The following is a 12948-nucleotide window of genomic DNA, read 5'->3' as shown; positions in this document are numbered from 1 at the left end:
GGCCACTGCACTCCAGTCTGGGTGACAGAGTGAGACTCCAACTCAAAAAAAAAAAGACTCCTTGGGTATAAATTTTGCTAATTTCTTTCACAATGAGTGAAATTTACATGACTTTAAGCAACTTATTTTTCCTGAATCTCAGTTGCTTACCATCAAATGGGGGTGCTAATAGTACTGACTTCATAGTACTTTGAAACGATTAAATGTGTTAAGTACAAAGTGCTTAGAACAGTTCCTGGCACAAAGTAAACTCTCTATAGATGAGCCATATGAAAACAGAAAGTCAAACAAGACCCCCCAGGAAATGATAGTCCATCAAAGGAGATCTGGGGAGTTGAATGTGTGGGAAATATACCAAAAGAGGAGTGAGTCCTAAGAGGAAGATAATTATTTGAATTTTGACCATTTTGAGTTTGGGAGTTTATATGACATTTAAATGCAGTTGTGCTGCAAAGAGTACATTATATGAAGCTGGGGATGGAAAGAATGATCTGAACTGTAGAAAGAGATTTAGCTATCAATTAGCATATAGATGATCATTGAATTCTTGAGAGTGCCTGAGATCACCCAAGAAGTATACAATGAGGGCAAAGGGAAGAACATAGAGATTGAAATCCTAGTGCACAGCAACAATTTTTTTTGAAGAATTTTTATTATTTTTATGTACAGAACGCTCACCAGTGTACATTTAGCCCAGCTTAGTGGCAAGTTCTTTAGCCTTTGCCTTCTCCAGCTTGGCAATGCGAGCCACAGATTTTGGACCCAGGACGTTGCCTCCCCAGTGACGGCGGATCTCATCATATCTGTCTTTGTAATTGGTCCTGATGGCTACCACCAGCTTAGCCAAAGCTCCTTTGTCTTCCGAGTTAACCTGAGTGAAGGCCGTAGTGGTGCAGGTCTTCTGGTGGACTAGACGCCCCAGTCTTGCCTTCCCCTTGATGATGCAGTAGGGAACCCCCATTTTACCACACAGGGCAGGCAGGAAGACCACCAGCTCAATGGGATCGACGTCATGTGCAATCACCACCAGCTGAGCCTTCTTGTTCTCCACCAAGGTGGTGATGGTGTTGACCCCTGCCTGAAGGACAGGTGGCCTCTTTGTTGGGACGTCCCCTTTGCCAGCAGCTTTCTTCTTAGCCCGGGTCAAGAGTCTCTGCTTCTTCTCTTGCTTGGTCTCTGGCCTGTACTTGTGGGCCAGCTTAAGAAGCTGAGTCTGGCGGTCCAAGGCCTGGGTGAACTGGTTAATGGCAGGAGGCACTTTTCAGCCGCTTATAGAGGATGGCTCTTTGTCGTTGCAACCGGATGTACCGAGGCCATTTGACAAAGCGGGTGAGGTCCCTTTTGGGTTGGATGTCCTGTCTGATGCCAAAGTTCTTAGGCCTTTTCTCAAATAGAGGGTTCACCACCTTCTTGGCCTCCTGCTTCTACATGACAGCAGGGGCTGGGGCCACCTTCTTCCCCTTGGCCTTCTTTCCTTTCGGCATCTTGGACGGCTGGAGGAAAGAGCTCATTTAAGATCAGAGAAAAAGATCTCCTGAAGATAAAAAAGAAGAACTGGACTTGTTATCTTTTGCTAACTTTCAAATTACTCCAAAACTTAATGACTAAAAGGTTAAGAATGTGGAAGTGGCTTAGCTAGGCAGTTCGGATGAAGAATATCTCCAGAGATTACTATCAGTCTGCTCTTTCTAGGTTTCTTCTCTCAATTAGTGAGAGATAGATAGCTTTAACAATAATAAATAATCTATAGTTTCATGGTTTTATTTTCCATTTGTACAAACAAAATCTTAGTGACACCTTCAACAGTTCTATTTGCTATTTCCAATTACTTTCCAGACCTCCTCAATTTGAATGCTGAAATATCTCTTGATTATGTCTATTTCTTTCATTTCTAGTGCCAAAAGTCATGTTCATTTCTTTTCATGAAACACCACATGGACAAATCCTTAAACAAGATAGTTTTAACTGACCCTTGTAACATGCCTGGCCTCCTAGGACGCAGGATTACAGGCTGAGCCACCAAGCCCAGCTGATCTCATTTTTAAAATTAATTATTTGTCTGTGTCTCCCTTCAGATTTTTTATTTCTTCATTATTCAATTGTGATAGGTTTTATATTTCTAGAAATTTATCTATTTCTTCTAGGTTATATAACTTGTTGGCATATAATGGCATATAATTGTTCATAGTAATATCTTATGTTCATTTGTATTTCTGTGTTATCAATTATACAGTTGTCCCTTGATATCTGTGAAGGATTAGTTTCAGGACTCCTTACAAATAACAAAATCTTCAGGTGCTCGATACCTTATATAAAAAGGTATCATATTTGCATATAAGCTATGCTTAGTCTCCTATATACTTTAAATTATTTCTAGATTATTTAGAATATGTAATACAATGTAAATACTATGTAAATAGTTGTGATAGTGTATTGTTTAGGGAATAATGACAATAAAAAGTCTGTACATGTTCCGTACAGATGCAACTATCCAAGGACTAACAATATTTTTGATCCAAGATTGGTTGAATCTGAGGATATAAAAGCCATGGATACACAGGGTCAAATGTAATGTTACCTCTTTTATTTCTGATTTTATTTGAGTCTTCTTTCTTTTTCTCTGAGTAAGCCTGGCTATAGGCTTGCAAATCTATTTATATTAAAAAAAATCCTTAGTTTTATTGGTCTTTTAAGTTGTTTTTCAAGTCTCTATTTTATTTATTTCTGTTTTGATCTTTATTATTACCTTACTCCTACTAACTTTAGAGTATGGTTTGCTCTTATTTTTAGTTCTTTGAGATGCAACAATAGATTGTTTGAGAACTTTTTTTTTTTAGACGTTTATTGCTGTCCATGTTCCTGCTACAACTGCTTTTGCTGCATCCCACAAGTTTTTGTATGTTTTGTTTTGTTTTGTTTTTCGGTCTTAAGATATTTAAAATTTTTCCTTTAATTTCTTCTTTGATCTTTTGTTTGTTCAGGAGCACATTGTATAATTTTCACACATTTGTGAATTGCCCAAAATTTTTATTATTAATTTATAGTTTCATACCATTGTGGCCAGAAAAAATACTCAACACAATTTCAGTATTCTTAAATTTTTTAAGAATTGTTTTGTGACCTAAAATGTGATCTATCCAGGAGAATGTTCCACATGTGCTTGAGAAGAATGTGTATTCTGTTGTGGTTAAATGGAATATTCTATGTATGTCTCTTGCGTCCATTTGTCTAAAATATAGTCCAAATTTGATGTTTCCTTGTTAATTTTGTCCAAATGATCTGTTCATTGTTAAAAGTAAGGTATTAAAGTCCCCAAATATTATTGTATTGCAGTCAATTTCTCCTTCAGATCTACTAATATTTATTCTATATATTTAGGTGCTCTGATGTTGTGTACAAGTTAGTTACAATTGTTATATCTTTTGCTGAATTGACTCCTTTATCATCATAATGATCTTCATTGTTTCTTTTCACAGATTTTTTGACTTAAGTTATATTTTATTTGACATAAGTTTAGCGCCCCTACTCCATTTTGGCTTCCATTTGTATAGAATATCTTTTGCATTCTTTTACTTTTAATCTGTGTGTCCTTACGGGTGAAGTGAGCCTCTTACAAATAGCATAGAGTTGGGTCTTGTTTACTTTGTTCATTTAGCCACATTTTGATTGAAGAATGTAAGTCATTTACATTTAAGGTAATTATTGATAGGTAAGGACTTGCTATTTAAAATGGAAAGACCATTTTTTTGGCTTAATTTCTAATTGTTTTATAGATCCTTTGTTCCTTTCCTCCTTTCTTTCTGTCTTCCTTTGTGACTAGATGACTTTCTGTGGTAATATGCTTTAATATTTTTCTTTTTAATGTCTTATATTTCTACTATGGATATTAGCTCTGTTGTTACTATGAGGCCTACTTTAAATATCTAATAGTTATTAGACTATTTTAAAAAGGTAACAACTTCAATCATATTTTGAAAAAATTCTACACTTTTACTTTTTATGTTTTATGTTTCTGATATCACATAAATTTGTGTATTTTTAACAAATTATTATAGATATCATTATTTCTTATTTTTTAAAAAATTCTATAGATTGTAAGAGGGTGGTGATTAATTTCCAAAATACACTTCAGACACCTACCTTCCACATAGCTTCCTTACTCACAGCCCTTTGGGTTTTCAGACAAAATTTAAGAACCCTCATAAAACCAGGAATGTCAATGACCCCTCAATGTACCCAAAAGTAGTGTTCCATTTTTACAAAGACTATGTTCCACAGACTTTGCTTCTCCCTATATGTTTGTCTATGGCTCCATGATAGGTGGTTGTAGAGACACACATTGGGGTAACTGAAAAGGGAAACAAGGGAAGCCCTGACACATGGGTGCAGGGAAAGGGGGAAACACAACTTCCACTTTCCTTTGTCTTTTCCTTTAAAAAAAAAAAGGCAGGGTTGTGATTAGTTGGAAGACGAAAGAACAAACTCCAGAACAGTATGTAAGTTCCAGAGGTGGGTGGTAAGAGGAAAGTTTCGTCAGGGTAATGCTTGCAGCATCAAGTTCATCAGGAGTTCTGTCCGCCCAGCTCATAGTCCTCCTCATCCACATTCACCAGCAGATTCACCAGCAGCTTGATGGCTTTGTGGCTCACAGCTTGCTTAAGGGAGTCTGTGATGAAAACATCTTAATGTGCCCCTAGTAATGAACCATTGATGTAGTCGTGCCAGAATGCATCAAAATAGGTGAACTCAGAGAACTTGATGTCACACATGATGGAGCCCAGGTCTCAGGACTTGAATATGTTGTTGGCCTGGTTAAAGTGATCAAACTGGTGCTCAAGTGGGTCCTGCTTGTTAGAGAAGATATTGCCCTGCAGTGCAGTCTCGCTCTGGCAGCCTTTAGCCTGAACCCTGCAATCTAATGTCGCTTGTCTGCTTTTCCTTGGGATCTGGCTCTCAAGTGTGGTACTCCCTTGGACTGGCCACTTGCTGCTCATCTGAGGACCTGAAGTGGAACAGCACACCACAAAATAGTAGGGAGGCACTGTTTTAGGAGACTGGGGGGGGCCTCGGTTCTGGATCACTGAGAGCTCTGGGGGTCAAATAGCGAATTAATGTCTTCTCCAGATATTTGTTTATAAGATCAGGACACACAGCCTGTCTCTGCTGGAGGGTGACTTAGGGCAGTAGGTCATGGTGAGTGATGATGCACAGTAGCTGCAGCACCTGGTGAAAGTTACTCTCATCACAGTGGCCCTGACGCTCCAACACCAGTAAGAAGTTACATCCCTGAGTCCATGCTCATGGTCATCAATGGCATCAACAAAGCGGAAGGAAAGCACACGCACTCTGTATGTCACATGAGTGCCCACAATGTCAAACATGTGGTGCAGGCTATATAACCCGTGCTCCTGTTCGCCATGCTCTTCTTGGTCACACCTGGATTTTCTGCTCCTTGAGTTCCACCATGTTGGGGGCTCAAATGCACAATGCTTTCTAGCATCTCTGCTCAGCAGCTATAATCCTTACTGTACTATGCAAGAAACTTAATTTCCCAGATCTCTTCTCTAGGCTCAGGCTCGACACTGTCATGTTGGATCCATCTGGCCTGGGCTCCAGTTGCCACCACCATTCCCCTCTACCCACCCTCACCCTCTCCACCATGGGTGTGGGGGAGGAGAGACAGCTATTATTATTTCTAACAGTTTTGTTTTTTAGCCTTCATACTAAATAAAGATAAACATTATTTACACATCACTATTATAGTACTGGAGTATTCTGAATTTGACTATGTACTTCCTTTAATCAGCAAATTGTATATACTTTTTTTTTTTTTGAGTTGGAGTCTCACTCTGTCGCCCAGACTGGAGTACAGTGGCTGCTCCCGGCCACTGCAGCCTCGACCTGCTGGCTCTGGCGATCCTTCCTCCTCAGCCTTCCAAATAGCCAGAATTACAGGCATGCGCTTACCACACCTGGCTGATTTTTTTGATTTATTGTAGAGATGAGGTCTCGCCAAGTTGCCCAGGCGGGTCTCAAACCTGCAGGCTCAGGCAATCCTCTCCTCAACTTCCCAAGGTGCAGGATAACAGGCTGAGCCACCGAGCCTGGCTAGATGATGAATTTTCACAGCTTTTGTTTATCTGGGAAAGTTTTTATTTCTTCTTCATTTCGAAGGTCAGAATTGCTGGGTTTAGCATTTGGTTGGCAGTTTTTCTGTTTCAGGACTTTAAATATATTATCTCGCCCTCTCCTTGCCTGTGAGGTTTCTGCTGAGATATCTGCTGATAGACATTTCTTTGTATGTGACAAGATGTTTTACTTTTCTTGCTTTCAAAATTCTCTTTGTCATATGACTTTTGAGTTAGATTATAATGTATCTCAGTGAAGATTGCTTCATATTTAATCTATTTTGTGTTATTTAGGCTTCATGGATCTGGATATTTTTGTTCCTCTCCAGATTTGGGACGTTTACTGTCAATATTTCTTTAAATAAGCTTTCTGCAACTTTTTATTTCTCTATTTCTTCTGGAACCATAATTCACCAGGTTTCTTGCCCTGGACACAGGCTCCAGGCCCATCTAATGCCAGGCCAACCCCAGTGGCCACAGGTTCCAGACCAGCTCCCATGAACTCAGTCTCTAGACTCACCCCCAGGCTTTAGTCAGGTCAAGTACCAGGTTGGACTCTGTATCTCCAGACTCCAAGTTTTCTCTTGTAAACCAAACATCCAACTGTACCACTATGCCAGGTTAGCACTCATAAATCCAGCTCCAGGCTAGCACTTGTGGGCTCAGTCTTAAGGCTAAGCCCTGTGAACATATGCTTCAGATTGGCCCCCGTAGCCTCTAGGTCCACCACAGTGCAAAGCCAGACTTGATGGCTCCAAAACTGAGGATAGTTCTCATGAAGCCCAACTCCAAAATAGTCCTTACAGCCTCCAAATCCTGTGGACCCAGGGTTTAGGTTTGCTCCAGCAGATCTAGGGTCCAGGCTCACTTCAGTAGACCCTAGTGCCAAGCTGGCCCTTATTGATATAGGCACCAGGACCACTCCAGAAAACCCAAGCTTCAGGACTGCCCTAGTGGACCAAGGTATCCAGTCTTCCTAAGGACTCAGCATCAAGCTTTCCTGAAGACTATGCTGGATAACCTGCCCAGAATCTCTGGAAAAGCTGACTGATGAAGAGCTTTCTCTGTTGAAGTCAGTCTTTAAAGACTGGAATAAGTGCTTACTTCTTAAAATAAGCTGATATGCATGGCCACAAGGAAAACAAATAAACAGAGAAGCATGATACCAGCAAAGAAACAAATAAAGCACCAGTATTGACCTTAAATAAATGGAAACTTACAAACTGTCTGACAAAGAATTTAAAATAATCATCTTAGAGAAGCTCAGAGAGCTACAAGAATATACAGACTAAATGAAATCATGAAAACAATACATGAACAAACTTAGAAGTTCAACAGACAGAGGTTATAAAAAAAAAAAAGAACCAAGCAAATTCTGGAGCTAAAAAATGCAATGACTAAACTGGAAAGTTACATAGAGTCCTTCAATAGCAGACTCAATCAAACAGAAGAAAGGACCAGTGAGCTTGAAGACGATCATTTGAAATTATCAACCAGAAAAGCAAAAAAGATAAAGAAGAAAAAAATAGTGAAGAAAATCAATGAGAATGATGGACACCATCAAGTGGGACCACAGGGGTTTGCCCAGTACTGGGTGATCCTGGAGCCTACATCCATGTGGACCAGCCTGGTGCTGAAATATGGTTGGGGTCTAAAGTGGGAGGTATATTTAATAAGTAATTTCAAAAATATAGTTGTTTTTGTTTTGTTTTGTTTTAAAAGAAGAGCCATGAGAGCATATAGCAAAAACATTTGTTGGTCTGTGAGATCAGGAGAGGTGTCTAACGAAGTGACATTTAAGCTAAGACTTGGACTAAGAGTAGGCATTAACTAGACCAAGATGTATGTTTCACATGTTTGTGTGTTTGTGTGTGTGTAATGGGAGGATTGGGGGAGGAGAGTAGAGAACATTCCAGAAAGTAAAAGCAGCATAAAAAGAACCTCTGGTGAGAAGAAGCATGGGCTATGGAAAAAAAGAAATGTGGCTAGATGGTTGGAGCATAGTCAGAGAAATTGATTCGAAATAAATCTAGTTTGAACTTTATCTTAAAGTTAGTGGGAAGACACTGGAAGGTTCTAAGTAGGAAAGTGACAATGGTTAGGTTGCTCTTTCCTGTTATGCTGAGTATTTTTCCCAACAGGCCCTATTTTAAAGATAATTATACACATGTTAGTATTTTCATTGGACAGTAACAAATCTAGGTTTCCCATGTAGAACAGCCACTCCCATGCAAAACATGAATACATGCTACTGAATCCAAACTGTGCCACTTCCTGAAGAGACGTATCCCCTTCCCAGACAAGTTACACCTATTTCAGAAGATCTCTGAAAAGAGAGCTGAACTATTGATATAACGACACTCCCATTGACACCTGACAATAAGCAAGTTGGCAAAGAATGTTTTAGTTAAAAGTTTTAAAATTTTTAACTAGGTTGTTTAGTGCTTTTTTAAATATAAAAATGCATGTGTTTTTTTTTAAGTAAAAAGTTCAAACAGCACAAAAGATTATACAAGGAGCAGTAACCCCACTCCCCATCCAGACTCCCATTTCTCATTTCACTTTTGGAAGGAAAACTTTCTATGGTATTTTTGCCTACATTCCCAGTAATTTTCTTTGCATGTAAACGCATTTTTAAACAGCCTATAGGGCATAAAGTTTAGGAGAACAATTTAAGTTGGGCAACTCAAAACTCAAGTCTGATCTTTCTTTTTTTTTTTTTTTGAGTTGGAGTCTTACTCTGTCGCCCAGACTGGAGTGCAGTGGCCGCTCCCGGCCACCGCAGCCTCAACCTGCTGGGCTCCAGCGATCCTTCCGCCTCAGCCTTCCGAGTAGTCAAAATTACAGGCATGCGCTACCACGCCCAGTTGATTTTTTTATTTATTGTAGAGATGAGGTCTTGCTGCCCAGGCGGGTCTCGACCCCGTGGGCTCAGGCAATCCGCTCACCTCACCTCAGCCTCCCAAAGGTGCGGGATTACAGGCTGAGCCACCGAACCCCACTGATCTTTCTTATTAACTGTATTAACTTGTGTAAGACACTTAAACGAGTACTTGGCCCATAAGCCTTCAGTAAGTGCTAGCTTTATTTTTATTTGTTTTACAAAAATGGAAATGCGTATCTGTTCTGCAACTTGTTTTTTAATGATCCATATATTAATTTTTAAAAGTTTGCTATGTTCTAAGCCCTTCATATGCATTATTTCACTGAATCTTCATAACAACGTTGGGCTAGGTATGGTGAATATCCCTATTTTACAGACTAGGCATCACACTAAGCACAGAGTTATTGTGTAACATTTCCAAAGTCATAGAACTCCTGTTTGAACTCTGTCAGTCTGACTCCAGAATCTTCACTCTTTATTCCTTTTGTTTGTTTCTATTCCAGTCTGTTCTCTCTCTCTCTCTCTCTCTCTCTCTCTCTCTCTCTCTTTTAAACTATTATTCTCTTGTTTTTCTTTTAACGCTTTATTAATCTATTTTCTAACATTTTATTATTCTCTTTTAGACCAAAGCTGATAAAAATTTCAGAACTGAGCATTATGAAGAACAAATTGAAGCATTTAAAAGTATCATCCAAGAGACAATATCAACTTTTAATGCAAATTTAGCTCTAAAATTTACACCCACTGAAGTAAAAAAAGCTACATCTACAGAAACCTCTGAGCAAAAAGACTCCCCCAAATCTGAACATGCCATAAATTTTACACCCCCTGAAGTAAATAAAGATACACCTGAAGAAACTTCTGGGGATAAAGATTCCTCCAAATCTATACACGCCCGGGGTAATTTCCAATTTTCATATAACAAAAATGAAACGTATCAAAAATTCTTGTCATATTCTTCAAAGAAGGTAAGACCAAATGTCTAACATATAATATAATATGTAAAAGGGTATGTTTCAAAGTAACCAGTTCCTTTTTTAAGTATTTAGAGCAGATACAGAACACAAGAGCAAAAGGCAACATGCATGAATTCCTCAAATATGTAGTTAGGACATCAGGAAGAACACCAACTGAAGAAAAATCTAATGAGATTTTTTTTTTTTCTTTTTGCAGTAGTACGTAAATCAGATGTTTAGTGGTAGTGAGCAGAAATGTGTATTAAGAATTCAAGCATAGCCCGGCACGGTAGTGCACGCCTGTGTCTCCGGCTACTTGGAAGACTGAGGCGGAAGGATCACTGGAGCCTGGGGGGTCGGCGCTGGGGTGGCCATGAGTGTGCCACTACTCTCCAGCCTGGGCGATGAAGTGAGACTCCAAATGGAAAAAAAAAAAAAAAAAGGAATTCAAGCATATTTTTTGGTTGAGATTGTAGTAACACCCCATTCATTTTATATGATAATATAATATCATCATTTTCATTGTCATATATTTTATATGATCTATAACAATGAAGAATCCTACTAAGGAATTCTGATAATTCATTGCAACGCCTTAAAATTTTTACTATTTACTTACTACAAAGTGTGTCTCTAAAGTAATGATGCCATGAAATAATACACATTGCACATAAAATTGGTCTGGTTACTTTGTAATCGTACCTTTAATTTGTCTTTGAAAAATGTGTTTGTTTTTATATTTAAGCCAGATTTAGAAGTTTGTTCTACCACCCTTATAATAATTATAAAATCTACTTTCTGTAATCAGTATTATGCTTTAAAATGCTCATTTTTCCTTTTCTTTTTCTGTCTTTCTTTTTTCCTTTTTCTTGAGTTGGAGTCTCACTCTGTCACCCAGATTGGAGTGCAGTGGCATGCTCATGGCCACCCCAGTGTCGACCTGCTGGGATCCGATGATCCTTCTGCCGCAGTCTTCCAAGTAGTTGGAACTACAGGTGTGAGCTACCACGCCTAGCTAATTTTTTTTTATTTATTGTAGAGACGAGATCTTGCCAAGTTGCCTGGGCAATCTACTCGCCTCAGCCTCCCAAAATGCTGGGATTGCAGGCTGAGCCACCGAGTCCGGCCCATTCGTCCTTTCCTAATACCACTGTTGCCTATTTAGACAACCTTCTCCCACACTGAAAATAATAATAACAATTCACTCTTAGTATTTCCATTATGCCTCCTCATCTAATTGTTTTGTATGGATCTATATGTCTATATGCATACCCACCCAAGGTGGAAAATGCTTTAAATCCTTCAACAAATATTTAATTGTGGGCTTACTATGTGATCAGGTTTAGGATACTTTTGTGAACCAAGCTGACAAAAATTCTTGTCTTCATGAAGTTGAAAGTTCAGCAGAAAGAGACAGACAAAAATCATAAATATAGCAGCAAAAAAAAAAAAAAGAGAGAGAGAGAAGCTGAATAGTATTTAGGACGTGTAAAGTATACGCTATAAAGTAGAAGTGACTGGCAGGTGGCAAGATTACAAGGAAACTTGGAATAGGCTTCATTGAGGAGATGAGATCTGAGCAACAATGTGAAACCAAACAAATCTGAGATGATCACTCTGATGGAAGGCATTGTTAGAAACACATCTCTCATTTAGGAAAAACCCTATGTGGTAAGTAGGTCAAATTGAACCAGAAGGGTAAAAAACTAGAGAGATTATCTTGACTCAGACCATAAAGGGCCTCAAAACCTGCTGTAATAGTATTCCTTTCTTTGTGAGTAACATCAGATCACTGGAGGGTTTTGAATAGATGATTTGCATACCCTATTATATTTTAAATGATCACTCTGGACACTCTGTAAAAAAGAGATGATAGGTGCTAAGAACAAGAGCAAGGAGTCTTGTTAAAAGCTGTTGAAGGAATCTAGATGAGGGAGAATAGTAGTTCAGACAGAACAGTTACAGAGTCAAACATGACTCCAAGGTTTTTTGGCTTGAGCAGCTAAAAGAATGGAATTACTGATGGAGGGAACTTTAGGTAGAGAAGGTTTGGAGAAGAAGACCAGTGGTTAATTTTTAGTTAGATCTAGTCTGAGATGTTTATCAGATATTCAGTTGCAGGTGCTGAGTAGGAAGTTGATGGTATGAAGTTGCAGTTTAGGAAAAAGAGTTAGGCTTGAGCTATAAATTTGAGAATTGTTGACTTAATGTCATGGGCTTCATGAAATCTCCAGCATCATCAGTGTAGACAGAAAACAGAACAAAATCAAAGACCAAACTTGGGGAACTTCAATAGAAAACCATAAAAAAAAGCATCCAAGAACTTTGTCACTCAGAGTGTGGTCTATGGAACAGAAATATTAAAATCACCGGGAAACGAGAACCTCAGACTCCACCTCAGACCTATTGAATCAGAATGGCATTTTAGCCAGATTTTCTAGGCGATTTGTTCACATTTTATAGTTTAAGAAGCACTGCCCTGAAAGACAAGAAAAAAACTCTATCAAAGAGAAAAGAGTGATGAACTGTGTCAAATGTGCCAATATGTCGAAAAAGATGAAGATTTAGAAGTGATCATTGGCTTTAGGATTATGAAGGGCACTGGTGACCTTGACAAAAGAAGTTTTGTTGTAGTAGTGAGGGAAGCAGCACAACTGAATTAGATTTCAGAGAAACTGGGAAGAAACAAATTGGAAATACGCAGTATAGAAAACTCTTTCAAGAAATTTTGCTTCTAACAAGGGCAAAGAAATGGGTAGAAGCTAGTCAGGCAAGTGAGGCCAAGAAAGCAAGAAAGTTTTTGTTTGTTTTAAAGCAGAAGAAACAATAGCATATTTAAATAAGAATGATCTAAGCTCTACCTCTGGGATAAATTGACTTAGGGAACACCACATGTTTCTTTTTTTTTTTTAATCAATATTTTTTATTATGGTTTTGTGGGGTACAGTTAAGGGTTAGGTGTACAATTATGTTTCATTCA

At 38.7% G+C, this 12948-nt stretch overlaps 1 protein-coding gene and 1 pseudogene across 2 annotated transcripts in view; one reads left to right on the top strand and one right to left on the bottom strand.

The window, feature by feature from the left end:
* C9 (complement C9) overlaps positions 1–12948 on the top strand; it is a 72715-nt gene that overhangs the window by 34645 nt on the left and 25122 nt on the right. The window contains exons 6-7 of the mRNA XM_021716867.1: positions 9636–9771; positions 9862–9980. Coding sequence (XP_021572542.1) covers positions 9636–9771; positions 9862–9980 — 255 coding nt within the window. The remainder of the gene's footprint in view (positions 1–9635; positions 9772–9861; positions 9981–12948) is intronic.
* On the bottom strand, positions 634–1490 carry LOC103269064 (annotated as a pseudogene). Its single transcript, XR_504855.2, has one exon. The product of XR_504855.2 is annotated as a 60S ribosomal protein L7a pseudogene (transcript).

This window comes from Carlito syrichta, unplaced genomic scaffold, assembly GCF_000164805.1.
Source record: "Carlito syrichta isolate Samal-C Ts95f unplaced genomic scaffold, Tarsius_syrichta-2.0.1 Scaffold309042, whole genome shotgun sequence".
In the NCBI taxonomy this organism is placed as follows: Eukaryota; Metazoa; Chordata; class Mammalia; order Primates; family Tarsiidae; genus Carlito; species Carlito syrichta.
This window is presented reverse-complemented; position numbering and strand designations above follow the sequence as displayed.